At 52.3% G+C, this 27,705-nt stretch overlaps 3 protein-coding genes across 15 annotated transcripts in view; 2 read left to right on the forward strand and 1 right to left on the reverse strand.

Annotated features, from left to right (window-relative positions):
- Positions 1-6,964, reverse strand: part of DPCD (deleted in primary ciliary dyskinesia homolog (mouse)) — a 22,532-nt gene extending 15,568 nt beyond the window's left edge. For 3 of the 4 annotated variants that reach the window (XM_033185238.1, XM_033185219.1, XM_033185211.1), the window contains exons 1-2: positions 6,835-6,964; positions 317-397 (exon numbers count right to left, since the gene is read on the reverse strand). In XM_033185238.1, coding sequence (XP_033041129.1) covers positions 317-397; positions 6,835-6,898 — 145 coding nt within the window. In that variant the 5' untranslated portion in view covers positions 6,899-6,964. The remainder of the gene's footprint in view (positions 1-316; positions 398-6,834) is intronic. The other variant, XM_033185228.1, reaches the window with a different exon arrangement.
- LOC117067978 (40S ribosomal protein S27-like) overlaps positions 1-10,522 on the forward strand; it is an 11,175-nt gene extending 653 nt beyond the window's left edge. Inside the window, exon 2 of the mRNA XM_033185251.1 lies at positions 10,512-10,522. The gene's annotated coding sequence lies outside the window, so the exon portion shown is untranslated. The remainder of the gene's footprint in view (positions 1-10,511) is intronic.
- On the forward strand, positions 6,935-26,427 carry POLL (DNA polymerase lambda). 10 transcript variants are annotated; one of them, XM_033185160.1, is made up of 9 exons: positions 6,935-7,033; positions 7,824-7,984; positions 9,980-10,274; positions 10,974-11,133; positions 11,530-11,847; positions 12,785-12,958; positions 13,552-13,715; positions 16,652-16,820; positions 25,900-26,427. In XM_033185160.1, the coding sequence occupies exons 2-9, from the start codon at positions 7,870-7,872 to the stop codon at positions 26,071-26,073; spliced, it is 1,569 nt and encodes a 522-aa protein (XP_033041051.1). In that variant the 5' UTR covers positions 6,935-7,033; positions 7,824-7,869; the 3' UTR covers positions 26,074-26,427. The 10 variants fall into 10 exon arrangements, with proteins under 10 accessions (XP_033041051.1, XP_033041069.1, XP_033041006.1 ...); XM_033185178.1 differs by lacking the exon at positions 25,900-26,427 and adding an exon at positions 17,246-18,137; XM_033185115.1 differs by lacking the exon at positions 25,900-26,427 and adding an exon at positions 17,246-18,137 and having other exon boundaries at positions 13,552-13,680.
- Positions 26,428-27,705: the final 1,278 nt, after the last annotated feature.

The raw sequence follows: 27,705 nt of genomic DNA on the forward strand, positions 1-27,705 counted from the left end.
CTAAACCTACAAGGCTGACTTCCAATTCCACCTCCTCTGTAAAGTTTTTTCCCAACTGTTTCTCTACATCTTAGAATCACTCTCTCATTTGTCTGGGGCAAGGGGTGGGGATGAATTTTACTGATCAAAAGGACTTGCACTCCACTTTTGGTGCCCAGATTATTCTCAGGAACATTGTTGTCTCGAGGGCTTCAGTCTCACCCAGCTTCTACATTTGATCTGGGCTCCTGCCTCAAGCCTAAGGCTAGGAGTGGTCACTGTGCTTAGATCAGCACCAAGTATTCCTAAAGGCCCACTGGGAGCCTCTGTCACTCACCAAGTAGTTCACTCGTCTTCTCGTCATATTCTTCAGCCATTTCCTTGCCGTCTGGGAATAAATAGTGCACCTTCCTTCTCCCTGTGCACAAAACAGAGAGCGCCTTACCTCAAAGCCTCCCCTTGCCCTGTCCCTTGCAGATCAAGGGGCCTATCTGGGAAACAGCGCCAGCCTTGGGAGTACTGAGGAACCCAGCCAGGGCCTCTCCAAACTCCTTGCCAACCATCACCCACCATTACTTTAAAACATGTCCTGAGACTCTCTCCCTTTCTGAAGCTTTCCTTGAACATGTCTTTGCTCTGCTGTTTCCTCTACCAGCAACAGCTCCATACTTTTTCCTATCTGTGGAACTCTTCTTTGCCCTTCAAAATCCAGCTCAAATGTCACTTCCACTGGGAAGTCTTCCTCCGCTATCACCTCCAGCCACCTTGGTAGGATTAATCACGTCCTCATGTGTGCCTCCCTAATGTTTTACTCATATTCATAGTGGAGCGTTTACTATGTACCATGATACTTTTAAAAAGCATTTGTCTTCCCATGAATGACAACATATTTATCTCTCTCTCCCCACTTCCTAAAACCAAGCCTATGTGTTCAGGACATTGAATTAGGTTTCCTGACTAAGCACTCCCTCTAGCCATGCCAGTGCCCTGCCTTCTTCTGCACATCTCCAGGCCATTCCTATCATACAGTAACACAATGCTAAGTCCTCATGCATTTTCTTCATGGCACTTACTTTGGTTATGATTTTACATCTATTTATGTGACTCTTTGATTATTGCCTCTCTTCTACTAGATAGGAGGGGTTTCATCCCCATGCTAGGGTTTCCTAAAGACCAAGCGTGGCTCCTGGCATATATTAGGAGCTCAACTAAATACTGATTGAAAGGATGAATAAACATTGATGCACTATCCACTGAAAGAATAGAAGAAACTAAGGGAGGCCAGGTGAAGTGGCTCACACCTGTAATCCCAGCACTTTGGGAGGCCGAGGCTGGCAGATAACAAGGTCAGGATAACATGGTGAAACCCCATCTCTACTAAAGATACAAATAAGTCAGCCAGGCGTGGTGGCGGGTGCCTGTAGTCCCAGCCACCCAGGAGGCTGAGACAGGAGAATTGCTTGAACCTGAGAGGCGAAGGTTTCAGTGAGCTGAGATTGCACCACTGCACTCCATCCAGCCTGGGCAACAGAGTGAGACTGTCTTAAAAAAAAAAAAGAAGGAAAAGAAGAAGAAGAGGAAGAAGGAAGAAGAAGAAGAAGAAACTAAGGGAGTCTCCTAGCCCAATTCCTCTACCCATGGAGCATTTGCTTAAAAGTGGCTATGTAATTTCCCCCTTTCTTTTTATAGGTAGGGAAGTAGATACAGGCAGACTCCTCAGTAAAACTAGTAACAGAGCACTAATATCCAGTAGACAAGTACCCTATGTATGCTTAATGAATAAGAGCCCCAAGGTGCCTTTTTCCTGTCCAATTCACTTCTCTGGTATACAGTTCCCTTGAGCCATTCCTAATCGGTATTCTGCGTAAACTCACCCCTAAATCTGCAGGGCCTCTAGCAGAGCCCTAGGTTATATCACCCGTAATCATTTGGATGGCTCACAAGCATTAGAAAGGGCTCTCCTGTCAGGAGAGGGATCCAAGGTACTGCCTGGGAGGAGCTCATCTTCTCCCCTTGGCATCTAGCCTTGAGTCCAGACAGGATGCAGTGCTTATGAAATCCACCAGGCATTTCACATGTCTTATTAAATTTAATTCTCACAATAATCCTATGTGTCTTCATTACCTGTATTTCATAGATGAGGAAAACTGAGGGCTTTTTGTTTGTTTGTTTGTTTTTGACAGAGTCTCGCTCTGTCACCAGGCTGGAGTGCAGTGGCGCAATCTCAGCTCACTGCAACCTCTGCCTCCCAGGTTTAAGCAATTCTCCTGCCTCAGCCTCCCATATAGCTGGGACTACAGGTGCACGCCACCACACCAGTTAATTTTTGTATTTTTAATAGAGAGAGGGGTTCACCATTTTGGCCAGGATGGTTTCAATCTTCTGAACTCATGATCCACCCACCTCGGCCTCCCAAAGTACTGGGATTACAGGTGTGAGCCACCACGCCCGGCCAACTGAGGCTTTTTTTAGAGAGTCTCGCTCTATTGCTGAGGCTGGAGTGCAGTGGTGTGATCTCGGCTCACTGCAACCTCTGCCTCCTGGGCTCAAGTGATCCTCCACCTCAGCCTCCCGAGTAGCTGGGACCATGGTTGCACACCACCATGCCCAGCTAATTTTTAAATTTTTTTGTAGAGATGGGGTCTTACTATGTTACCCAGGCTGATCTCAAACGCCTGAGTTCAAGCGATCCTCCTGCCTTGGCCTCTCAAAGTGTTGGGAATACAGGAATGAGCCACCACACCCGGCCCTTAACTTTGTTTAAAGTGGGTTTTCCCAAACAAGTGTTTTTGTTTAAGAGTGTCTGCCTATGTTCCCTAGGCTGGAGTGCAGTGCTATTCACAGGCATGATTAGAGCACACTACAGCCTCAAACTTCTGGCCTCAAGAGAGCTTCCTGCCTCAGTTTCCCCAGTAGCTGGGATTAAGGTGCCCAACACAGGTGTTTAGTTTTTATAAAGTCAACTATATATTTTCTTTCTTTGTGGTTACTGCCTTAGAAGTTGCGCTCAGAGTATCCTCCCTTACCCAATGATTATGCGATACTTATCTATACTTTGTTTTAATAGTATATTTATTCTAGAAATAAATGTATATATAAATTATTAAGTATATTAGTATATTTTTGTAAAAGAAAAAATAACTGTGAGTGTACGCATGGAATAATATAGAAGTTTATGTATAAAAATATAAATTATGGGCTGGGTGTGGCAGCTCACGCCTGTAATCTCAGCCCTTTGGGAAGCCAAGGCAGGCAGATCACCTGAGGTAAGGAGTTCGAGACCAGCCTGGTTAACATGGGGAAACCCTGTCTCTACTAAAAATACAAAAAAAATTAGCCAAGCATGGTGGCGGGCGCCTATAATCCCAGCTACTCAGGAGGCTGAGATAGGAGAATCCGTTGAACCCAGGAGGCAAAGGTTGCAGTGAGCCGAGATTGCGCCATTACACTCCAGCTTGGGCAACAAGAGTGAAACTCATCTCAAAAAAAAAAAAAAACTAAACGAAATTATGATTATCTAGGTAGTAATATTTAATATTATATGTGACTTATTTTATTTTTCTTATTTCCACAATGAATTATTTCTTTAAAAAATCAAAAGGACATTGGATTCTCATTATCCAACCCAAGATATCAATAGCCATGATTCTTGGTGGAGGGGAGTAACCCTCCCCCACTCCCACACCCCTCCTACACACCCAGGGGTAAATCTGCAGGTTTGACAAGGCATAACCACATATGCGATACTGAATTGTTTTTCAGTCTGGGGATAGGGTGGAATCTAACATCATTTTGTGATGCTACTAACAAAAGAACTTAACAAAATCCTGGCCGATAAAATATTTGTTTAAACACTACTGTGACCAAAAAGACTGAAAGCAGGGACTGGAGTGGATCTTTGTATACTCATGTTCAGAGCAGCATTATTCACAATACCCAAACGTTGGAAGCAACCCAGGTGTCCATCAACAGATGAATGAATCAACAGAATGCAGTATAGACATACAATGGGATACCACTCAGCCTTAAAAAGGAGCAAAACTTTGACACATGCTACAATATCCATACCTCTGTGCCTACCTCTTCCAGGCATAGCCCTTCGTCCTTGCTGTATCTCCCCGAAAAACACAGGGAACATTTAGAGGTTTACTTTACAAACAATATTACAGCCAGAAAGGACCTCAGACATAACAATCGTAGCCCATCCACTTCATTTTACAGATGAGGAAAGTGAGATCCAAACAAGTAAAGGGGCCGACTAGAGAGCCTGTGGTAAATTAACGGCACAGCTGGAAGCGTCCAACTGTGGCAACATGGATGAACCTTGAAGCATTACGCTAAGTGAAATATGCCAGTTACAGAAAGATAAATATTGTATGATTCCATTTAGATGAGGTTCTTAGAGCAGTCCAATTCATAGAGACGGAAAGTCAAATGGTGGTTGCCAGGGGATGGGAGGAGGAGGGAATGAGGAGTTGGCATTTGATGGGTACAGAATTTCACTTGAGCTGAGTGTAGTGGCACATGCCTGTAGTCCCAGCTATTCAAGAGGCTGAGGTGGGAGGATTACATGAGCCTAGGAGTTCAAGGCTGCAGTGAGCTATGATCATACCACTGTACTCCACAGCCCGGGTGACAAAGCAAGACCCTGTCTCCAAAAAGAAAAAAATTTCCATTGAGAAAGATTAAAAAGTTCAGAAGATGGTGGTGATAGTTGCACAACAATGTGAATGTACTTAATGCCACAGAACTGTACACTTAAAAATGATTAAAATGCTAAATTCTGTTATGTATTTATTACCACAATAAAAATAAAAACCACTGTCCTATGAGAAAATGTCCTAAATATCTAGCAAGGCATAAGAAATCTATCACAATATGTCCCAATTTATCTGTAACCTCTCTTCATTTTCCACATCCCCTTATTTCTGCTTGAGAAAAGGGATCTTTTTATTCTCCCTTCTATCCTGGCATGTAGTATAGTACCTGACATAGTTACAGGTGGTTTTTTCTGACTGGGTGACTGCTTTAACATTACTAAACGTTTTGTTACTCCCCTAGTAATCAGGCACGTACCTTCACACCTTTACATATGGGCCCTCATATGTGAGTCGTTCTTCCTTGAATAGCTATCCCCTCTTCTTCACTCAGCAAACACCTATTTTTTTCCCTTTTTTTTTCCCTTTTTTTTTTTGAGACAGGGTCTCACTGTGTCGCCCAAGCTGGAGTGCAGTGGCATGATCTCGGCTCACTGCTGCGTCTACCTCCCTGGCTCAAGCGGTCCTCTGGTCTCAGCCACAAGGTAGCTGGGACTACGGGGCATGTACCGTGATGCCCGGCTAATTTTTGACTTTTGTTTGTTTGTTTGTTTTTTGTCTGAGACAGAGTCTTACTCACTTGTCACCCAGGCTGGAATGCAGTGCTGCGATCTCAGTTCACTGTAACCTCCGTCTCCCAGGTTCAAGCGATTCTCCTGCCTCAGCCTCCAGAGTAGCTGGAATTACAGGTGCACACCACCATGCCTGGCTAATTTTTTTGTATTTTTAGTAGAGATGGGGTTTCATCATGTTGGCTAGGCTGGTCTCAAACTCCTGACCTCAAGGGATCCGCCCACCTCAGCCTCCCAAAGTGCTGGGATTACAGGCGTGAACCACCCAGCCATAATTTTTGTATTTTTTGAAGAGATGAGGTTTGGCCATGTTGCCCAAGCTGGTCTCGAACTCCTGAGCTCAAACGATCCACCCGCCTCAGCCTCCCAGACTGCTGGAATTACCAGCGTGAGCCACTGTGCCTGGCCTTATTAATTCTTCAGGACCCAGAAACATCATCACTTCTGTTGGGTCTTCTTCCAAAGAGATGTCGCTTACACCTTCACTCTTCCCTACCATTTTATACAAGACTACAACCTCTATTTAACACATCTTATTATTTAAGTACATGTTTTTCCCAATCAGTCTAAGTCCTGTGACAACATACCTTTTTCTTTCTGTTCTAGTTTAGAGGGTCACATAGTAAAAGCCTCCCTAAATGTTGCACGAACAAGTAAATGATCTTAATTTCCACAAACTCCAGGCTTCCCTGGTTGGCCTCTGCCTGTGAATGTGAATCACCAGCTATTATCTTGAAAGCCTCAGGAACTTCAGACGCAATTCATCCTGGCTACCCAGTGGGTCCAGAAAGGACCCAAGAGCACAGGCGGCCGACATCGGCCAATTCTAGGGTGAGGAAAAGTTAGGTATCCATGCCTCTGTGCCCACTTCTTCCAGGCACAGCCCTTGGTCCTTGCTCTAGCTCCCCTAAAGACACAGAAAACATTTAGAGGTTCACTTAACAAAAATATTACAGCTGGAAAGGACCTCAGAGATAACAATGGTAGTCCATCCACTTAATTTTACAGATGAGGAAAGTGAGGCCCAAACAAGTAAAGGTGCCGACTGGAGAGCCCGTGGTGAATTAATGGCACAGTCGGAACTAGAGCCCAGGCCTCTCTCCTCTCTAAAGTCTAAAACATTCTTGAATTTCAGTTTCCTCTTCTGTAAAACGGGGTGGAAAATTAGCCTCTCAGGGCAGTGGTGAGGAGCAAATGAGATAATGAATGTAAAAGAAATTACTATATTAGAAACAGAACTCAGAGCGGGGCGAGATGGTGTAGAGAAATTTAAGGGGTGTCCGGAGACATGTGTTCCAGTCATGTCATCTCTGTGAGCCTCAGTCTCCTCATCCGCAAATGCAGGACCTGGCTCGGCTGACCACCGAGACCCTTCCAGCTCTGCCGACCCAGGCCCTGAGGCCCTTCCCGGAGGGCCGGACCCTGGGGTAAAAAAACGAAGGAGCTCGCGGGGACCCTCGAGTTACCGTCCTGCAGCAGCGCAGTCTTCTGGGCTGTCCGTAGACTCTCCATCCAGCCCGTCACCGCCATCTTTCCTCTGCTAAGCAGCGCGCCCGTCCGCTACCATGGCAACCGTTCCACTGAAGGTCACTTCCGGCTGACTCGGAAGCTATTCTGGGCATTTGCCCTCCTTCCCCCCTTCGTCCGTTCTCATTGGCTCTCCTGGTAAGTGGCCTATTCCTGCTCACCCTCGGGTGACCAACTTGGCCAGTTGTGGACGGCACCCGGGGACTGACTCTGGCGGTTGGAGAGAGACTCTTGGGGCCGGGGTTGGGCACTCCAACTCTCTTCTAGCCCCGAGCTGGGATTCCCTGGCCTGCGCCAGCTGCGTACAGGGCGAGTACACCACACCTGCCCGGGTCTTCACCCCCAGCTGCGAGACTCCTCCATTCCCGGAGGGCTCCCCACACCTGCTGCGGCCGTGCCCCATCTCCCCGCAGCTGCGGCGCTGAGCATCCCCATGTCGAGAGGCTGAGACCAGGGCAGGTGCAGGGCGTTCCCACTCACCCGCGAAAGTCCCCCTCCTCAGGTTTTCCTCTGCAAGTCTGTGTTGGAGGTAGAGAAAGAGTATGTGGAGTTTATATGCAGATCCTCCCCAGTCTCCGCTCCATCCCCTAAAGCTCCATTTCCTAGCCCAGCATCCCATTTTGGTAAAGCCCTTCGAAGTGGGCCGCAGCAGGAGGGCTGTGCTGAATCTTTAGAGCAACCCCTCTGAGGAATGGGTATCGTTTCCTACTCCTCAAAAGTACCCCCGATGGCTCCAGCCTTCCCCTCATTTCCCCTAATACTCCAACTTTGAAAGACTGGGGAGTGTGAAGCTAGGCTAAAAACCTAGTTTAACCGGGTTTGAAGAGACAATCCCCCCCACCTCCTGCTTCCCCAAACTGGGCTGCTACCCCCTACCTCCATAGGCAAAGGGGTTGGAGATCCTTAATTCTGTATTTCCACCTGACAGCAGCCCTGACCAACCCTCCAACAGGCGGGGATCCAGCCATACTTCAATGGATCCCAGGGGTATCTTGAAGGCATTTCCCAAGCGGAAGAAAATTCATGCTGATGCATCATCTAAAGTACTTGCAAAGATTCCCAGGAGGGAAGAGGGAGAAGAAGCAGAAGGTGAGATGACCCACTCTCAGAACCCTCGCGCGCTTGAACCCTCAACCTTCATGTGCTTCAGCCCTATGTTGTTCATGTCCAGAATCAGATATTGGAGCTGATTCTGCCTGTCCAGGGCCTGCAGGTCTGTTTGTATCTGCCTTGTATTAAGCTTGGTCCTGGGTCTTGGACAGGCCATTTGCTGTGTTATCTTCTTTTCTACCTGAAGACCCCTATCAATTGGAAAAGACTCCCTGGACCCTCAGGGAATGACCAGTATAATTTTTGCCCTGGGGGACTGGGACAGAAACCCCCCTCCATTACCCAGGCTTGTTGTTAGTTGTTTTGCAGCCAAATTGATAAATAAATGGCAGAGGCTTTGGAGGCAGGGTTGTCGGGTCTCTCAGAGTGTAAGGGCAAGAAACGTGCATTGTTGAAAGACTAAATGATAAAGGATTCAAAGTATGGAGAGAGGCTGGGCGCGGTGGCTCATGCCTGTAATCCCAGCACTTTGGGAGGCCAAGGTAGGCAGATCACCTGTGCTCAGGAGTTCGAGACCAGCCTGGGCAATGTGGCGAAACCCCGTCTCTACCAAAAATACAAAAAATTGGCCAGGCGCTGGGCGCGGTGGCTCAAGCCTGTAATCCCAGCACTTTGGGAGGCTGAGACGGGCGGATCATGAGGCCAGGAGATCGAGACCATCCTGGCTAACACAGTGAAACCCCATCTCTACTAAAAAATACAAAAAACTAGCCGGGCGAGGTGGCGGGCGCCTGTAGTCCCAGCTACTAGGGAGGCTGAGGCAGGAGAATGGCGTGAACCTGGGAGGCGGAGCTTGCAGTGAGCTGAGATCCGGCCACTGCACTCCAGCTTGGGCGACAGAGCAAGACTCTGTCTCAAGGCCGGGCGCGGTGGCTCAAGCCTGTAATCCCAGCACTTTGGGAGGCCGAGACGGGCGGATCATGAGGTCAGGAGATCAAGACCATCCTGGCTAACACGGTGAAACCCCGTCTCTACTAAAAAATACAAAAAACTAGCCGGGCGAGGTGGCGGGCGCCTGTAGTCCCAGCTACTCGGGAGGCTGAGGCAGGAGAATGGCGTGAACCCGGGAGGCGGAGCTTGCAGTGAGCTGAGATCCGCCACTGCACTCCAGCTTGGGCGACAGAGCAAGACTCTGTCTCAAGGCCGGGCGCGGTGGCTCAAGCCTGTAATCCCAGCACTTTGGGAGGCCGAGACGGGCGGATCATGAGGTCAGGAGATCAAGACCATCCTGGCTAACACGGTGAAACCCCGTCTCTACTAAAAAATACAAAAAACTAGCCGGGCGAGGTGGCGGGCGCCTGTAGTCCCAGCTACTCGGGAGGCTGAGGCAGGAGAATGGCGTGAACCCGGGAGGCGGAGCTTGCAGTGAGCTGAGATCCGGCCACTGCACTCCAGCCTGGGCGACAGAGCGAGACTCCGTCTCAAAAAAAAAAAAAAAAAAAAAATTAGCCAGGCATGGTGGCACACACCTGTAATCCCAGCTACTTGGGAGGCTGAGGCATGAGAATCACTTGAGCCCGGGAGATGGAGGTTGCAGTGAGCCAAGATGACACCACTGTACTCCAGCCTGGACAACAGAGTGAGACTGTCTCCAAACAAACAAACGGAAAAAAAAGACTGTCCCCAAACAAACAAAAACAAAAACAAAGTAAGAAGGGAGGAGGCATTCATTCAGCAGATATTTACAGGTTACTTATAATGTGCCAGACACTTTTAGGTTGCACCAAGGAACAAGACGTATAAAAATCCTTGTCCCTTACATTCAAGTGCTGGCCTGTGAGAAAATTTGCTGTATGTAGAAGGAAACCTGCCTGGATGGAAGACAGATGCTTATTTTCAGGGTAGGGGACTGTGAACACGTCATTCAGATCATGTTAGAAGTTGTATTCAGATCATGTTAGAAGTTGTGGCCAGGGGGTGGCAGATAAAAATTAAAAAGTTATGACAGTAGTCATCTGGATGTTCCTTCCCCAGAGTGGCTGAGCTCCCTTCGGGCCCATGTTGTGCGCACTGGCATTGGACGAGCCCGAGCAGAACTCTTTGAGAAGCAGATTGTTCAGCATGGTGGCCAGTTGTGCCCTGTCCAGGGCCCAGGTGTCACTCACATTGTGGTGGATGAAGGCATGGACTATGAGCGAGCCCTCCGCCTTCTCAGACTACCCCGGCTGCCCCCGGGTGCTCAGCTGGTGAAGTCAGCCTGGCTGAGCTTGTGCCTTCAGGAGAGGAGGCTGGTGGATGTAGCTGGATTCAGCGTCTTCATCCCCAATAGGTGGGCTGATCCCAGTCTTTTTTTTCCAATGTTTTCTAGTAGCATCTTGAGCTCTCTTCTTGAATTATTAAAAATAACTATCATTGGCTGGGCACGGTGGCTCAAGCCTGTAATCCCAGCACTTTGGGAGGCCGAGACGGGCGGATCATGAGGTCAGGAGATCGAGACCATCCTGGCTAACACAGTGAAACCCCGTCTCTACTAAAAAATACAAAAACTAGCTGGGCGAGGTGGCAGGTGCCTGTAGTCCCAGCTACTCGGGAGGCTGAGGCAGGAGAATGGCATGAACCCGGGAGGCAGAGCTTGCAGTGAGCTGAGATCTGGCCACTGCACTCTAGCCTGGGCGACAGAGCGAGACTCCGTCTCAAAAATAAAAATAAAAATAAAAATAACTATCATTAATTTAAAAATTAGCCAGGCATGGTGGTATATGCCTGTAGTCCCAGCTATAAGAGGGTTAGGTGGGAGGATTGATTGAGCCAGGGAGGTTGAGGCTGCAGTGAGCCTTGATCATACCACTGTACTCCCGCCTGGGTGATAGAGCAAGACCCTGTCTCAAGAGAAACTCCAAAAACTTCAAAAAACTCATTTTCTTAATTGAACACACTGGGAAACCAAGTATTTCAGAATACATTAGGACTGGGGACAGAAACAGGGTGAGACCTTTGGTGTCTTAACCTCCCATCACCATTCCCACAGGTACTTGGACCAGTCACAGCCCAGCAAGGCAGAGCAGGATGCTTCTCTTCCTCCTGGTACCCATGAGGCCCTGCTTCAGACAGCCCTTTCTCCTCCTTCTCCCACCAGGCCTGTGTCTCCTCCCCAAAAGACAAAAGAGGCACCAAACACCCAAGCCCAGGTCAGGAGCCTTCCATCCCTCAGAGCTCCCTTCCCCTAGGAAGCAGATCACAGAAATGGGGAGAGCCTGATGACTGTTCAGAAAGTCCCAGTCCCCTGAGAGAGGAGGACTCCATTGTGAAGCCATATAGCTCTTCCCAGCACTCATCACTCCTGCATTCATCTAGGCCGTATCTAACACATACCACCGGGGATCCTAGGGCTAGGCACTGCGGGGAGCCAAAGGGAATGTGGCCCCACACCCGAGGTGATCCAAGTCTGATGCAGAAGGCCCCACCTCATTCTTAGGTCTGACTAGAAGACCCTCCCCCTGCACAAAGAAGATGACCCCCACCTTTAAGGATCCCTTCTCCTGGAGGACAAGAATTTATTGTTTTCTTTTCTTCTCTACCCCAAGCCCATCTCTGATGATGAAGCCAGCGATGGGGAAGAAACCCAGGTTAGCGCAGCTGATCTGGAAGCCCTCATCAGTGGCCACTACCCCACCTCTCTTGAGGGGGATTGTGAGCCTAGCCCAGCCCCTGTGGTCCTGGATAAGTGGGTCTGTGCACAGCCCTCAAGCCAGAAGGCGACCAACCACAACCTCCATATCACAGAGAAGCTGGAAGTTCTGGCCAAAGCCTACAGTGTTCAGGGAGACAAGTGGAGGGCCCTGGGCTATGCCAAGGCCATCAATGCCCTCAAGAGCTTCCATAAGCCTGTCACCTCGTACCAGGTACTCAGGGGCTAGGGTGGGAAGAGGGGTCTTTACTAGCCAGCAGTTAGTGAAGGCGCTGTCAGTCACCAGTGGGGTTCAGGTACAGTGGTGAAGATTTTATGGGGTCTAGGACTTGCACAAAAGAAAAAAAAGGAAAATTGATGAAAGCAGATTGGCAAAATCTTGATAGTTGTTGAAGCTGGGAGATGGGTACTTGGGGGTTTGTTATACTGATCTCTCTACTTTTGAATTTTTTAACATAATTAGAAGTTTTTTATTTGTAATTTTGTTTATTTATTTATTTATTTATTTATTTAGTAGAGATGGTGTTTCGCCATGTTACACAAGCTGGTCTCGAACTCCTGGGCTCAAGCAATCCACCCTTGGCTCAGCCCTGCAAAGTGCTGGGATTACAGACATGAGCCCCTGTGCCCAGCCTAAAAAGTTGTTTAAAAGACGTTTAGACTCTGAAGCCTAACAGACCAGGGTTTGAACTCTGGTTCCTGTCATTCACTAACTGTGTGACTCCAGACAAGTTACTTAAACTCTCAAAGCATCGGTTTTCTCATTAGTAAAAAGGGGCTACCATTAAATGAAATGGTCCCTGTAGCACAGGACCTGACATACAATAAGCCCTCAGTAAATGTTAGCTCTTGCTGTTGGAATGATGATGATGGTGATGGTGGTGGTGGTGGTGACTAATATCATCATTATTTTCTACTTCTTATTGCTGGTCTCCATCCTTTTGGGAACCAAAAGACAAATTACCCAGCCCTCATTCTATCCAAAATTCTCATCTTCGACTACACCCAAGCTTTACACAGCCACACAGTTGCCAAGCAGCCGGGGGGGCTTTTATGCCAGCATCTGCTAGAAGAGTCAGCTTCCTTTCCACTGGCTCTACCACTTCCTTCTCTTCACTCTTCTTTCTTGCCTCTGCCTCCTCCTCCTCTAGGAGGCCTGCAGTATCCCTGGGATTGGGAAGCGGATGGCTGAGAAAATCATAGAGATCCTGGAGAGCGGGCATCTGCGAAAGCTGGACCATATCAGTGAGAGTGTGCCTGTCTTAGAGCTCTTCTCCAACATCTGGGGAGCTGGGACCAAGACTGCCCAGATGTGGTACCAACAGGTCACACCCTGGCTTAGCCCCTACTTCAGTTTTGCTGTGTCTCAGAGTTCCTGCCCCAGAGTTCCCTACCCTGTGTTCTGATGGAAATGCACCCACAGTATAGGGAGACCATTTTTCAAGGGGACCAGGACTCATAGACCCCTCAGCTCCCAGAACAGCCTTGTGGCTTGGTATCCTTAAGAAGGAGTAGACAGGGACAAGAAGTATGTTTCTCTGTCTCCCCAGACTAGCAAGGGCCTTCCTGAGGAGGCCAGGCCTTGACACTGCATGTCTAGAGCAGTGGTTCCCAATCCTGGCTCTGCCCACAATCACCAGGGCAGCTTGGTAAGGATGAAGATGACAAGGCCCATCCTCAGACTGATGGAATCATGAATGAGTATTTTAGGATAGTGGCAGGGCTGGATGATGGCATGTTTCCCACACCCCCTGCCTTTCGCAAGTCCTGCTGAGTACAGACCCAACTGCCCCTAGGTTGGTCCTGCCTCTAGCCTTCCCTAGAGCCTGGGGCGATGGAAGCTTCATGTGTGTGCTCACTCATGCCTCTTCATTGGTCCTGGATCCTCACAGCTCCCCATCTGGCTGCTTTTTTCCAGGGCTTCCGAAGTCTGGAAGACATCCGCAGCCAGGCCTCCCTGACAACCCAGCAGGCCATCGGCCTGAAGCATTACAATGACTTCCTGGAACGCATGCCCAGGGAGGAGGCTACAGAGATTGAGCAGACAGTAAGCGGGTGTCCCAGAGCAGTGAGGACAGCCAGGTCCTGCTCTAAGGTCTTGGGTCAAAGTCAAGAACCCCCGACGACTCAGCTGGGGAGCGCAGCAGGCAGAGGAAACTGGGTCACCAGAGGTTGAGCACAGAGCAAGTTGAGACTGAAGCTCCAGGCCCAGAGGTGGGGTGGGTGGCTTTGGGAGGAAAGAACTGTAACACCAGCCCTCTAGATTCTAGTTCTCAGTAGTCAGGCCTATTAGGATTGGATTTGATTCTAGACTGATTGGTGTTAGGATTGGGTTAATGTTAGGGTTAGATTACAGGTAGATTATATCCGTATTACTTGAGGTTAGGGTGGGTCAGGGCAGAGGTTTTTAATGTTTTATTTTATTTTATCTTATTTTTTATTTCACCAACTTCTTTGAAAACCTGATGAAAACTGTGGACTCTATTCTCCCCAAAATGCACAAATGTGGAAAGGTTTATGTCTTTTTTCAGATGCATGGACCTTCTAAAGCCCATGCAAGGCTGGCTCAGGATTTGGGGTAGAGTTGGTGTAAAAGCACAGCGTCAGTAGGATTTGTTTTGGGGTTGGAAGAAAGTGCCATCAAGATTGAGTTAAGACCAGGCTCACGCCTTTAATCCCAGCACTTTGAGAGGCCAGGGTGGACAGATCGTCTGAGCTCAGGAGTTCGAGACCAGCTTGGCCAACATGGTGAAACCCTGTCTCTATAAAACACAAAAATTTCCAGCCTGGCAAACATGGTGAAACCCCGTCTCTACTAAAAATACAAAAAAGTTAGCCGGGTGCTGTGGCTGATGCCTATAATCCCAGTTACTTGGGAGGCTGAAGAGGGAGATTTGCGTGAACCTGGGAGGTAGAGGTTGCAGTGAGCCAAGATCACGCCACTGAACTCTAGCCTGGGCAACAGAGCGAGACTCTGTCTTTAAAAAAAAAAAAAAGATTGAGTTTAAAGTTAGGCTTCAATTTTCTTTTTTCTTTTTCTTTTTTCTTTTTTTTTTTTTGAGACGGAGTCTCGCACTTTTGCCCAGGCTGGAGTGTAGTGGCTCGATCTCGGCTCGCTGCAAGCTCTGCCTCCAGGGTTCACGCCATTCTCCTGCATCAGCCTCCTGAGTAGCTGGGACTGTAGGTGCTCACCACCACACCCGGCTAATTTTTGTATTTTTGGTAGAGACGGGGTTTCATCGTGTTAGCCAGGATGGTCTTGATCTCCTGACCTCGTGATCCACTCGCCTTGGCCTCCCAAAATGCTGGGATTACAGGCGTGAGCCACCACACCCGGCAGCATTTTCTTTTTTTTTTTTTTTTTGAGACGGAGTCTTACTCTGTCGCCGTGGCTGGAGTGCAGTGGCCGGATCTCAGCTCGCTGCAAGCTCTGCCTCCCGGGTTCACGCCATTCTCCTGCCTCAGCCTCCGGAGTAGCTGGGACTACAGGCGCCCGCCACCTCGCCCGGCTAGTTTTTTTTTTTTTTTTTGTATTTTTTAGTAGAGACGGGGTTTCACAGTGTTAGCCAGGATGGTCTCGATCTCCTGACCTCGTGATCCGCCTGTCTCGGCCTCCCAAAGTGCTGGGATTACAGGCTTGAGCCACCGCGCCCGGCCCAGGATTTTCTTAATGTTGGTTGCTTTTAAGTTAAGATTTGTAGTTGTCCAAGAAATAAGATTTGGGTTTGGTTTAGAGTTGGGTTAGCGACTAAATTCATGTAAAAGCTAGATTAGAGAGACTCTGGGCTGCATTTAGGGCTAGATGTGTCATTTGTTCAATGGGCATTAGGATTAGGAGCTGCTTGTAATAGGCAAGGTTTGCTCACTTTGGTCAGGGATTCTGATAGAGTGGGATCCCATGGAGACTGGCCCAGTTTGATTGAAATCAGTCTCCAGCTTCATTCCAGGCCACAAGGCTATGAGGCCGGTATGAGACGGATGGACAGGCCTCTTTGTCTGCCCATCACCAGGCCTTGGTGCTAGTGATGACACTGTCACTCAGCCATGGTATCCAGGCATGGAGAATGCCTCAGTCAGTCCCCAGCTCATTGGAACAAAAGAGGCTTCCCACCTGGCCTCCTGTGCCCCCATTTAAGGGCTCCAGCCATAAGAGTTTTGATGGGATTACTCACATGGACCTCCTCCTTCCATTCTCTTGGGAGGCTCAAGAAGGGAGTAAGGGGATTAGCAGAGCCCTCCTGTGAGGAGACTTGAGGTGTCCAGGGCCCCAGAATTCTCAGTGTCCTGGGGTGGAGGTGGGAGGCCATCTGCATATGAAAGAACCTCAGTGTCTCAGGGGTGGAGGCTAATGGGTTTGTTTTTCCTCAGAGGGACAGTCCTTCAGCTGACAGTTGCCGTCTCGGCTCCCTCCCCACCAAGAAAGGATGTGGGTATTGGCTCAGAACTGCCCCCTCTGTGCTTTGTTGCCTCTCCTTTCCCACAGGTGCAGCTGTATTTCTGTATTCCACTTTCTCCTGGGCCTGGGCCTGGCGCATGCTGCCAGCCACCTGCTCAGGCCTCAAGCCCCAGCTCACATATTCCAAACCTTTAGCTCCAAATCAGTAGATATCTGGGGCTGCCTAGGCCTGACTGAGGGCTTTCAGCAACTGGCCCCTTGTCCTAAGCGGAGTTTCACAGACCTGGGCATGTGGGCTGGGGCAGAGGCAGAGAGAGTCTGTGTCTCCCTACTCTTAAAAGAGCTCCATGGGGCAAGCTTAGTGCCCACTCTGAGAAGCAGAGCTGGCACCTTCTCCCATCTCTTCTCAGGCTTGCCTCCTGCACAGTGAGCTCTTTCTTCTGTCCTGTCCTAGTGAAGGGAAAGAACAGCAGCTCCCCAGGGTGGATTCCCCCGGGCTTGCAGCAGGCATCTGGGAATGGGCATAAGCTGAGGGTGTGGGCCCGAGTCCGGGAAGGCCCTTGTGCTGCTGTGGGAGAGGAGCTCCCCACGGCCCCTCACCTGTCACCGCTCTCTTTCCCAGGTCCAGAAAGCAGCCCAGGCCTTTAACTCCGGGCTGCTATGTGTGGCATGTGGTTCATACCGACGGGGAAAGGCGACCTGTGGTGATGTCGACGTGCTCATCACTCACCCAGATGGCCGGTCCCACCGGGGTATCTTCAGCCGCCTCCTTGACAGCCTTCGGCAGCAAGGTATAAGCTCCATGTCTGGGTGAGCAGGTTGACAGAGGGCAGCACAGGGCTGGGGGCCCCTGAGGGAGAACCTTAGAAGTTCCAGTCCCGAGGCGGGAAGCAGAGGAACAGTGCTTTGCCAGCACCCCGTCTCTATCGGGGCTGGAATCCTCTCCAGGGAGAGATGAAACAGCCCTGCCACACCTATGTGGAGGTGCTCAGTGAACCCTGCAGGCCGAGTATCTCATCTGCTCTTTCTGTGACACTATGGGGGAGATGGGAATTACTATCCATGTTTTACAGAAAAGGAGAAGGGCCCAGAGAGGGTAGTGTCACCCAGCTGATACCTGGGCAAGCCCCAGCTTAGAGATCAGGAGAGGCCTGGGAGGATGGGACAGCCCATGCCTGGCTCCTTGCCCTCCCAGCTGTCCCCTTTATTGGGCCAGGGTTCCTCACAGATGACTTGGTGAGCCAAGAGGAGAATGGTCAGCAACAGAAGTACTTGGGGGTGTGCCGGCTCCCAGGGCCAGGGTGGCGGCACCGGCGCCTGGACATCATCGTGGTGCCCTACAGCGAGTTTGCCTGTGCCCTGCTCTACTTTACTGGCTCTGCACACTTCAACCGCTCCATGCGAGCCCTGGCCAAGACCAAGGGCATGAGTCTGTCAGAACATGCCCTCAGCACTGCTGTGGTCCGGAACACACATGGCTGCAAGGTGGGGCCTGGCCAAGTGCTGCCCACTCCCACTGAGAAGGATGTCTTCAGGCTCTTAGGCCTCCCCTACCGAGAACCTGCTGAGCGAGACTGGTGACCCATGGCTGGGGGTACGGAGAAGAGCTGAGTCGGACTGGCTACCCCTTCTGGCCACCCAGTATTCCCTCTAGCCTCAGCTGGCCAAAGCTTGCTGCTCCAACCACCAGCTTCCTCAGTGAGCTGGGCCCAGGGCTCTGGGCCTGAAGTGAGAGCCAGCATGGCTCCCAGTGTCTACCCAGTCCTCTCCCAGACAGGAGCAGGCTGCCTCGAAGAATTTTGCAAGTGGCCCCTTGTCCCATTTTAAGCAGGAGCAGGTGGCTGGTTTGAAGCCCAGGCATCCCCCTGCCCTGCTATGGGAAAGGCTGAGCTGCTGGGTGGGGACAGAAGCTGCTGGGGAGAGGGAAGCAGCTGTGCTGTCAACATTGTCCAAGACCCTCTGGGGTAGGAGAACAGCCATTCCACACGTGTTCCCTCTACCCATGCTGCTTCCTGGGCAGCTGGTGGTGCTGGGAATGGGGTGCCCCAGCCTCGGTGAGGACAGTGTTGGAAGGCCCAGGGGCCCAGTAAAGTGCATTTGACATTGAACCTGCCTGGTGTCTGAACTGCTGCAGCCTCTACCTACCTTCTTCCACCCAGGCAGGGACAACGGAGATGGGAACTGAAAAGAGGAGCCCAGACAGGCTGTGTTAACTGCCCTCTAGACAGGACTGGCGTGAGTCAGCTCCTAAACTCACAGCAAGGACAGCAGTGGTTGCGACCAGGGAGAATCTTGGAGTCAGGCACCTGGAGCTCCTATCTAGCCATCACCAACTTCTGCAGGCTCTGCCTTAGACCAGGCTATCAGGGACATAAGCAAAAGTGGCAAGACTCAGGAAACCATTAGGAACAACTAAATAGTGACCTGTGTACACAGGGATGGGCGGCCAGGGAAGGCTTCCCGGAGGAGGAGAGAGGCAGACTAGCAGGGAAATTGCCTCTGAGAGGAGTCAGCAGGCTCTGTTGGGGGACAATTAAGGACCAGCTTTAGAGAGGACACTGTGTGCTGGGAGTCAGGAGCAGGCTGGGCTGGTAGGGGACTGGAAGCAGAGCTTGGTTTGATAGAGCAGACAAGAGCAGGTCCTGCTGGGGAGTGCAGGATGGCTTCCTGAGGCTGTTTCGCAGGGCAGGGAGACTTGGTGGGGAGTGGGGGCATGGAAGGAGATTCAGGCAGCCCAGGTATGAGGAGGAGTGGGCACAGAGTCAGAAGGAGACTATATTGGAGGGGAGCGAGGAGCCTGGAGAGGCCCCATGCTGGGAGTTGGGTGGTGATGCGTGAGGGCAGCTCCGGCTCCAGAGGGGGAATCCCACCTTGAGTGTGCTGGGTGGGCGACATGCCTGTTGGTAACTTGCAGAGTTGCGGAGCCCGCCTTTGCCTGGTCTCTATCATAGGATCCTAGCAGCCTGGAGTAGGCCCCCCAACTCAAGCTCACACCCCTGATATGTAAGTCAGGGGGTCTTCCCATCACTGATCATGTTGGGAAAGGAATCAGAAGCCCACAGGACCTGGAGGGCCCTTTCACAGCTCAGCACCAACCCGAGAGATGGCCAATCAAAAGCCCTTCTGGAGGGGCGAGCCTCTCCCCCGAGAACGTTTACTCCCAGGGACACATGGCTGCCAAGAGCCACAGTGGGCCTGGGTAGACAGGAGAGGCACTGGGGAAAGCCTGAGCCCCCGGGTGTGAAGGCTACTTTTGGTCCCTCTCTGGACTCGTCCCTCAGTGCCTGCTGCCGTCCCCAGCAAGAGCTGGAGTCAGCAGAAGTCCAAAGACGCGTGTCTGGGTCCAAATGTGGAAGTTGCTTCTCTCCTTTTGCCCCAGCCTGCTCCAGGCCCAAGGAACAGGACCTCCAGGGCCAGGGGTGGAGGGAACCAGTGTGCAGCAGGCCATAGAGTAGCTCACCCAAGTTCTTTTCCTACGCAGAGGGAAGTCCCAGAACTGCAGGGAGGGATACTGCTTACTTCTTTGTCTGAAATCAGGGTCTGACCTCCATTCTTGACATCCCTCCCCATCTGCCTTAACTCCTTCCCCCAGGAGACTCAGAATTCAGAGACTGCCTTGAAACCATGCAGACTCCTGGTCCCACCTCCTGGCCAGGGCAACACAAAGTCGTGGGATAAAAAGGGAGCATGCCTCACCTCCAGCAACCCATCTGGGTGACCCTTTGGCTGCCCAGTCTGACACAGAAGCCTAGGAGAAGACCCACTGAGGCAGAGGAGCTGATGGATTTCTGAGTCTTGAGAAAGGCTTCCCAGTTTGGGGGTGAAATGAGGTTCTCTGAGTCCAAGTAAGCAAGGAATGTGAGTATTGGGGGTTCCAAGGCACTTTAACACTGAACCTGGTTCTTGAGCAGGTTTTCAGCTCAGTCTCCCATCCTGCCAGACAGGGAGACTCCATTGCAGGGCCCTGGTGGGAACTCGGGTTCTGTCTAGCAACTGAGCACCCCACACACCTACCACCCAGTCAGCACCTGGCCTGGAGTAGGTGGAGAGAGACCCCACAAGCCTGCTCCCTGCTCTAGCCCAGTTCTTCATCACTCTGTCCCTGAGCCAGGGTTGTCCTTGGACAGGCCACGTGTGGCAGGCAGAATAATGGTCCACTGAAGACGTCCATGTCTTAATCCCTGGAACCTGTGAATATGTCACCTTAGTTGCTGGAGGGACTCTGTAGATGTGATGAAGCTTAAGCATTTTGAGATGAGGTGATTATGCTGGGGAATCCTGTGGGCCCAATGTAAACATGAGTTCTTAAGAGCAACAGTCATGGCCGGGCGCAGTGGCTCACGCCTGTAATCCCAATACCTTGAGAGGCCAAGGTGGGCTGATCACTTGAGCCCTGGAGTTTGAGGCCAGCCTGGCCAACGTGGCAAAGCCCCATCTCTACAAAAAAAATATACAAAAGTTAGTGAGGCGTGGCCAGATGTGGTGATGCCTATAATCCCAGCTACTTGGGAGGCAGAGGTTGCAGAGGTTCCAGTGAGCTGAGATCACACCACTGCACTCCAGCCTGAGCTATAACAGAGTGAGACCCTGTCTCAAAAAAAAAGAAAAAGAAAAAGAAAAAAAAGCTACAATCAAAGAGAGACTTGATGAGGAAAGGTCAGAGAGATGCAAAGTTTCTGGCTTTGAAGATGGGGAAAGATCTCCAGCAGAGTGTGAGCAGCCTCTAGGAGTCAGAGAAGGCAGGGAACAGCTTCTACTCTAGAGCCTCCGGAAGGATGGCAGCCCTGCTGATGCCTGGCCTTATCTCAGGGAGGCCTGTTGGATTTTGAGCTGGTGGAACTGTGAGATAATGACTTTGTTGTTTAAGCCAGTAAGTTGGTGTCATTTGTTAATGTGACTGCAGAAACCCAATAGACTGAGTGTGTGTTGGGCTCTCCCTGTACAAAGGCAGAGGGACAGCAAGTGGGAGCAAGCTCTGCTGTGAGGTAGAGGGCGTCCTCTGAAGTGTGTGGGGAAAGGGGAGCCTCACATGAGCCCAGGGCCGCCACATGTTCAGTCCGAGCCTCCCTAATTTCAGTTTCTTCCTGACACTTTGTGCAAGATGCAAGTCCCCCTGGCTGCTCTGCCCCACCCTACCGAGCTCGGAGCTTCATCTTTTCCCAGGGCCTGGGGTGGCGACCTCAGTCTTGACCTTAGACCTACACTAAAAGGAGCAAGACAGGTCCTGTCCTTTCCTCCTGGGTTCCAGCTGCTCACAGGGCAGGTGTGGGCACCAGGAAAGGGGAACAAGACAGGCCCCGGCTTTTCCTCCTGGGTTCTGGCTGCTCACAAGGCAGGTGTGGGCATGGGCCAGGGGCTTCCCAGGCAGCACCTGGAGTGGGCACGACAAGGTGGGCAAGTCCAGCTATGTCCCATCCTACAGTTCCAAGGGCTGGGAAAGGCAAACCCAGGCCCATTGTCTTGCTTCTTCAGGAGAATCATGGAATTACTCTCCCTTTAAATGGAACAGGATGCCTCTTGCCAGGATGGAGGACTGGCTTGGAGAAGACTTGGGCACCCCAAACAGGGGCGCCCCTTTCCAGGCCCTCCCCTGTTATCTGAGGGAGCGGCCTCCCATGCAAGTTACAGATTTTGGGGCACCTGCTGCTGGGCTTACAGGCCTTGATGGGCTCAGCCACAGGCGCCTTTGGCCCTATGTCTGCTCTGCCCTTAGTTTTCCAGAACCCTTGAGCCACTGGGCAGTACTGCTTCTGAGCTCTGGAACTGGGGAGTCCTCAGGGATGAAGCCCCCTACTGGCCTGAGGCTCTGGGCCAGGTCTCAGCCTCATCATCCTACTGGGGTGTCTCGGCAACACCTGGTCCCCACACTGCAGGGAACGTCCCTGAAGAAGGCCCCAGGCCTGGAGATGAAGAGAGGTCCCAGGGGCTGAGGGGCCATGGGTAGGGCCCCGAGGTTGCCCCTGGAGGGCAGTACAGACGCCAGGGAAGGCAGGCCACTGCCCGTTGCTTGAGTGGAGCCTCTTAGCAACGCTGTGGAGCCTCTTAGCAATGGTGGCACCTTTGCCCTGCTGGACTCAGCCTGGCCCTGATGGAGCAGGCCCAGAGCCCCAGACACAGCGCACCTCCCCCCGACCCCTTGCTCCAGTTCCCTCAGCTCGGTTGTTGTGTGTGTAGTGCCCATGCATATGTGTGTTCATGTTCCACTGAAGGGGCATGTGTGTGCCTAACACACATTCCTGGACCCTGCGTCTGTGCTGCATGTTCATGATTTTGTCTCTGCGTGCATGTGTGTGCTCAACCCTGGGCATGTGTCCGCGTGGCCCTGTCTGTTTAGGTCTCGGTGGAGGCCCTGTGTTGTTAAGGGCTCAGGCAGGGCCTTGGGTAGAAGGAGGTGGGAGTCCCTGGAAGTCCCCAGTGGTGCTGGAGTCCCTACTGCAGGTGGAGCCCTGGCTGGGCCCCAGACCCTGTGTCCTCGTGTCCATGGAGGAGGCCGCAGGGTGGGCCGCCTGCGTCAGCCTTGAGCGGCCATCAATAGCGTGTGGTTAATTAATTTGATGGGAACAGCAGGGACCGCCGCTTGCATTTAGTGAAGTTCCAGGAACTTCCAACCTCATCTTCATAATTGGCCTCATAAATTGTAAGAAAGAGAGAGATCAGCAAAGCGGGAGGGAGGAGGGGCTGCCCGTCCGTCCTTATTTAATTTTATTGCTGAAATTCATCTTTTTAGCCTCCTCCGCCGGAATCGGCTCTCCCTGCCGGATTTGCCTAATCATGATAAATTAATATTCATTTCCCCGCCTCTTACCCAGCTCCCACGCTTGGATGGAGTTGGGGAGGGTCTCCTTCCAGCCCCTCTGCTGGGCCTTGGTGGGAGCCTGGGGGAATGAGCTTGTGTGCGGAACTGAAAGTGACACCTGGGGAGGGTAGAAGGGGCCTGGGAGAAAGACGGGGAGTGAAGCAGGTGGGGCTAAATGATTAGGACTCTCAGAGGGCCTAGGATGCTGAGGTCAATGCCCCCTGCCCAGCTAGGGCCAGGTGGGAGGGGCAGGAAGAGCCTGAGAAGGCCCTTTTGGAGATGCAGAAGCCGAGGTCAGGACTGACAAGATGGATCTGGGAGAGGAGCCTGGAAACCAGCTTGAATGGAGAGGTAGGAGAAGGGTTGTTGCCCACCCAACATGGACTTTGCCCCACCCCACCCCCAAGTAGATCCAGCCCACCTTGCCCTGTGCAGACTCCATAATGGACCCATCATGGTCTTTGGAGCCTCAGAGGCACTGTGGTCTCTGGCTACAGAAGCAGCCTCTCCACCTGCCCACAACTCAGCTCAGTGGGGGAGCTGGCCGCCTTATGCTGGGCATCTTTGCTGTGCTGTGTGGCTGTCACCGATACTGCTGTCCCTAGCAAGGCCCTATGGGAGGTGGGGATGAGGGTGCTGCTGGAGGGCAATGCAGTCCTGCTCTTCCATGGTCAGTGGGGCCCCCAGTCAAGGGATCTGAATTCCCCATCCCCTGTGTCACAATTAGTATTTGGGACCTGGGAGGAATTTTAGATGCCGTCCAACCCCCTTCCCCACTTATAAAAAAGGAAACTGAGGCCCAGCGATGGGATATGCCCTGGTTCAAGGTCTCTCAGAGGTCAGGAGGGCTGGATCCACCCCAGGCATGCTTCCACCCCACCCCGGAGGCTGAGTGTGGTGGGCAGGATTCAAAGGATCACCCCCAGTTATCTTTGCCTTTGGGTTATCTCTCTTTTGAGTGTGGGTATGACTGTGATGAGGTGTCACTCATGTGGTCATGTCACATTATATGGCAAAAGGACCTAGTTTAATCACATGAAATCTTTAAAAACAAAGAGCTTTCTCTGGCTGGTAGCAGAAGGGAAGTCAGGGAGATTTGAAGCATGAGAAGGGTCAGAGAGGGTCCTTAAAAAGCAGTCCCGGCTGACAGCCAGCAGGGAAACAGTCCTACAGCCACAAGGAACTGAACTCTACCAGCAACAAGAATGCATGTGGACGTAGCCTTTCCCAGAGCCACCAGCGAAGAGCCCAGGCTGGCAACACCTGGATTTCAACCTTGTGGGACCCTAAGCAGAGAGCCAGGCTGAGCCTGCTCAGACTGCTGACCTACAGCACTGTGAGATCATAAGTGGGTGTTGGTTTAAGGGGCAGAGTTTGTGATAATCTGTTATGCAGCAGAGGAAACAGACTCACAGGGCCTAGGGGAAGGGAGTCTTAGGAAGCTCCTAGGAGGTGGGCAGAGGATGAAGTTGGGAGAGGGCTGGGTGCTCTATCCTAATGCCATCCCTCCGCTATACTCCCACATGGCAGTAACTGACTGGACCCGAAGTCCTCACCATTCCCTACAGCTGTACCTGGGACCGAACCCTGTAAGCATTTATATTTGTGACTCTTGCCCAGATGGAGTCTGGGCCCCCGCGTGGTGAGCAGCAGTGAGCTTCCCTCTCACAGGAGTGGGTTCTTGACAAGAGGAGTTTCTGTGGCATTGGCTCAGGCAGAGCCTTCTAAGTTATGGGCACTCCAGACAGGCTGATCTGACGCACTTTCAAACTAGAGTTCCCTTCCTCCTCCCAAACCAGAGTTTTTCAAATGTATGTATTCGTGGTGCCTGGATTGGTGCCAGTAAAAGATGTTTTTGTTTTTGTTTGTTTGTTTGTTTTTGAGACAGAGTTTTGCTCTTGTCCCCCAGGCTGGAGTGCAATGGCACGATCTCAGCTCACTGCAACCTCCATCTCCCGGGTTCAAGCGATTCTCCTGCCTCTGCCTCCTGAGTAGCTGGGATTACAGGTGCATGCCACCTCTCCCAGCTAATTTTTGTATTTTAGTAGAGACAGGGTTTCACCATGTTGGTTAGGCTGGTCTCGAACTCCTGACCTCATGATCCACCCGCCTCAGCCTCCCAAAGTGTTAGGATTACAGGCGTGAGCCACTGCGACCAGCCAAAGATGTTTTTGATTGCTACTAGATAGAAGGCAACAGCTTCTATGGAGGTTGGAGAAGACCGAGGCACATTTTGCAGGTTATGAAAGGGGCCTCCAGTGAGGAGACCTGAGTTAGCTGTACCGTATTTCTGGTTTGTTTCAGCAGAGTTTCACCATCATTTATTGACTCCTGAGCCCGGCCAGTCCACCCTTAACCCATTCTGCACATGGATTATATCATGTAGGCTTCCCAACAGCTCTCTGGTAGTTGTATTATCCCCATTTTGCAGATGAGGAAAGTGAGGTCCAGAGAGGTTCATTTACTAGTCCTAAGTCACACACCATATGAGGAACAGAGCTGGGTTTCAGCTCAGATCTGTGTGACCCGGGAAGCCCAGCTGGTTTCCCTGGCTCCTCTCTGGGAGTGGGTCGAGCTCAGATCTAACTGGGCTTTCTGTCCTAACCTCTTTCCCTCCTTCCCCCTTACCTGAAGCAAGGAGCCTGAGGGTTTTAGTCTGTGGAGGGTTCCCTTGCTGATGTGGAAGGATACAGTCCCCGGTCCTGAAACCTAGGGTTTAGAATCAGCAGTCGGCCGCTTGCCCTGAGGTGGGGTCTCCTGACCTCTCCCACCTCCATTTGGGAATTAGTGGTGTCGGGGGCTCCAATGCCTGAGCACTCCTGAGCTCCAGCCCTGCTGGAGGCGGGTATCTTTGGGCTCTGTAGCTCAGAGACATCCCTACGTGCCCACCCTGTCCCCCATGGCCCCAGCGGGCCTGCACACACCTGACCCTTTCCCCTCAGCCCTTGGCCTCATGTCCCTGCACACACCGGGCCCGGCCCCACAGCCCACACATGCATCACTTGTCCCCATGCCAACTCCACCACAGGGCTTGATGGGGGCCTCACCTGGCCTGAGACGTCCCCTTCCCACAGCTCCAGGCGTCTGCTGAGGAATCGTCCCTCATCATCCTGGCCTGGAACCCAGCATTGTGTGGAGCCCTTTGGGACCAGTTTGAGCAGAGTCTCCGGTCGAGCTACCCTCCCTACCTGCCAGCCAGACAGCACCTTGCAAGGGGATCACCTCCCGCCTGTTCCCCTTCCTCCTGAGCTGCCTAAAGGGGAGGGAGCCGAGGACCCTCGGGCGTGGCACCACAGGAGAACCCAGAGGCCACGCTCTTCCTTTTCCTGCCGGCAACAGTCCTGAGCGCCAGCTTCCCACCTCAGAGCCTTTGAGAACCAGAGTCCACCCACCTGAGGGCCTCCTTGACCCTCCCTTACCCCGTGCCCATGGGAGCCGCAGGACCACCAAGCGGAGGGGCGGTCTGCAAGGAGATGGCCCCTCCCTGCCTCCCTGCGAAGAATAAATTCGGGCTGCAGATGCCCCTCGGGCTCCGCAGGGAGGAGCCTCACTCTCCACTCCAGCTTCAGGCTCTGCCTTCCTGATCCTAACACTCTCTACCCACTGGGAATAAACGGGCCTCTGGGATCCGAATGGGAGCGGCCGCCCAGAAACGGGGATGGCGGGATGGGGAGTGCTCCGTGGGGCGTCCTCAGGGACGTGTGCGGGGCCTGCCGGGCTGGGGGCGGGGCGGGTATTGGAGGCCACGGGCGCGCTTCCCGGAAGCCGCCAGCAGAGGGCGCGCGAGGACCGGCGAAGAGTCCCGGCCGCGCGGGAAGGCGCGGGTGGGGTGTAGTTAAGGGTGCGGTGGGTGCGGGGCAGGAGACCTGCGGCCGGGCTTCTCTCCGATCTCGGGCGTGGGAGTGGAGTGGGGTGGAGTGGGGTGGGGCGGAAGGGTCCCTACTGCGCTGCTGCAGCGCGAGCCCCCGCCCCGCTCTTCTCTGCAGGAGGCGGCCCGATGCCTGTGGGCCTGGCGTGCCCTTCGAGGGGGATAGAGCCTCCTCGTCACCCCGCTGGGAGCTGACACCGCGGATCTGGGACTGGTGATTTTGGTGCTGAATCCGGTGGGACCCCCTTCCCCACACTCAACCCTGGTCAGGACTCAGTTTACCCCTGGGTGTGTTCTATCCTTGATCCTGGATGTTCTAAACTGGGATACCAGGTGGGGTGAGAACACCGAGTGGGCGGGAACCAGCACCTCCCCGGGTCCCCACCCCATCCCTCTTTCCCTGCCCACCTTGAACGCAGAGCCTGAGAGAAGAAAGAGATGGGGAGTGGAGAAAGGCGTGAGAGACGGAGGGAGGGGCTGCCTGGAGCAGCGTGGGGAAGTTGAGAAGGTTCACGGAGGAGGGCCGGGATGCGTGGAGACGAAGGCGGGCCCAGCTCCCCCGGGGAAGCTCTTCCGAGACTGTGGCTGTTTTCCGAGACTGTTGTTGTCTGTGCCTCCTCCCGGGCTGAGCTCTGGACTGCATCCCAGGGACCATCGCTCCGCCTGTAGCCCACCTCCAGCCGCCGTGATTTATGGCTGGGCCAGGCTGGTCGACCTTGGACAGATAACTAATGACGGGTCAATAACGCTACAGAAAAAGTGAACTGGTGAAGGGAGGAGGGATGAAGCCCATTAGCCGGCCCATCCCCTGCCTGCCGGATCTCCCCTCTCATCCTGGTGCCTTTCACTGTAGCCCCCTTGCTGAGGGCTTCCCAAGGGCCTCCTGACAGGTCTGAGAGGTGATGGTTAACACCGCTGCAATGGGGGTGGGGGTTGGGATAGAGGCGGGACCAGAACACATTGGAGAGACCCAAAATGGGTCACAGGAAGGTGAAGGAAACAGGTGGGAATG

The sequence above is a fragment of the Trachypithecus francoisi genome, unplaced genomic scaffold (assembly GCF_009764315.1).
Source record: "Trachypithecus francoisi isolate TF-2019V2 unplaced genomic scaffold, Tfra_2.0 Contig01579, whole genome shotgun sequence".
NCBI lineage: Eukaryota > Metazoa > Chordata > Mammalia > Primates > Cercopithecidae > Trachypithecus > Trachypithecus francoisi.

Bases quoted from the DNA above. Each gene is read 5' to 3' on its own strand.
- POLL (XM_033185115.1), top strand. From the start codon at position 7,870: ATGGATCCCAGGGGTATCTTGAAGGCATTTCCCAAGCGGAAGAAAATT. The intron at 10,275-10,973 runs GTGGGCTGATCC...CCATTCCCACAG, and splicing joins AGCGTCTTCATCCCCAATAG to GTACTTGGACCAGTCACAGC. The intron at 11,848-12,784 runs GTACTCAGGGGC...CTCCTCCTCTAG, and splicing joins AGCCTGTCACCTCGTACCAG to GAGGCCTGCAGTATCCCTGG.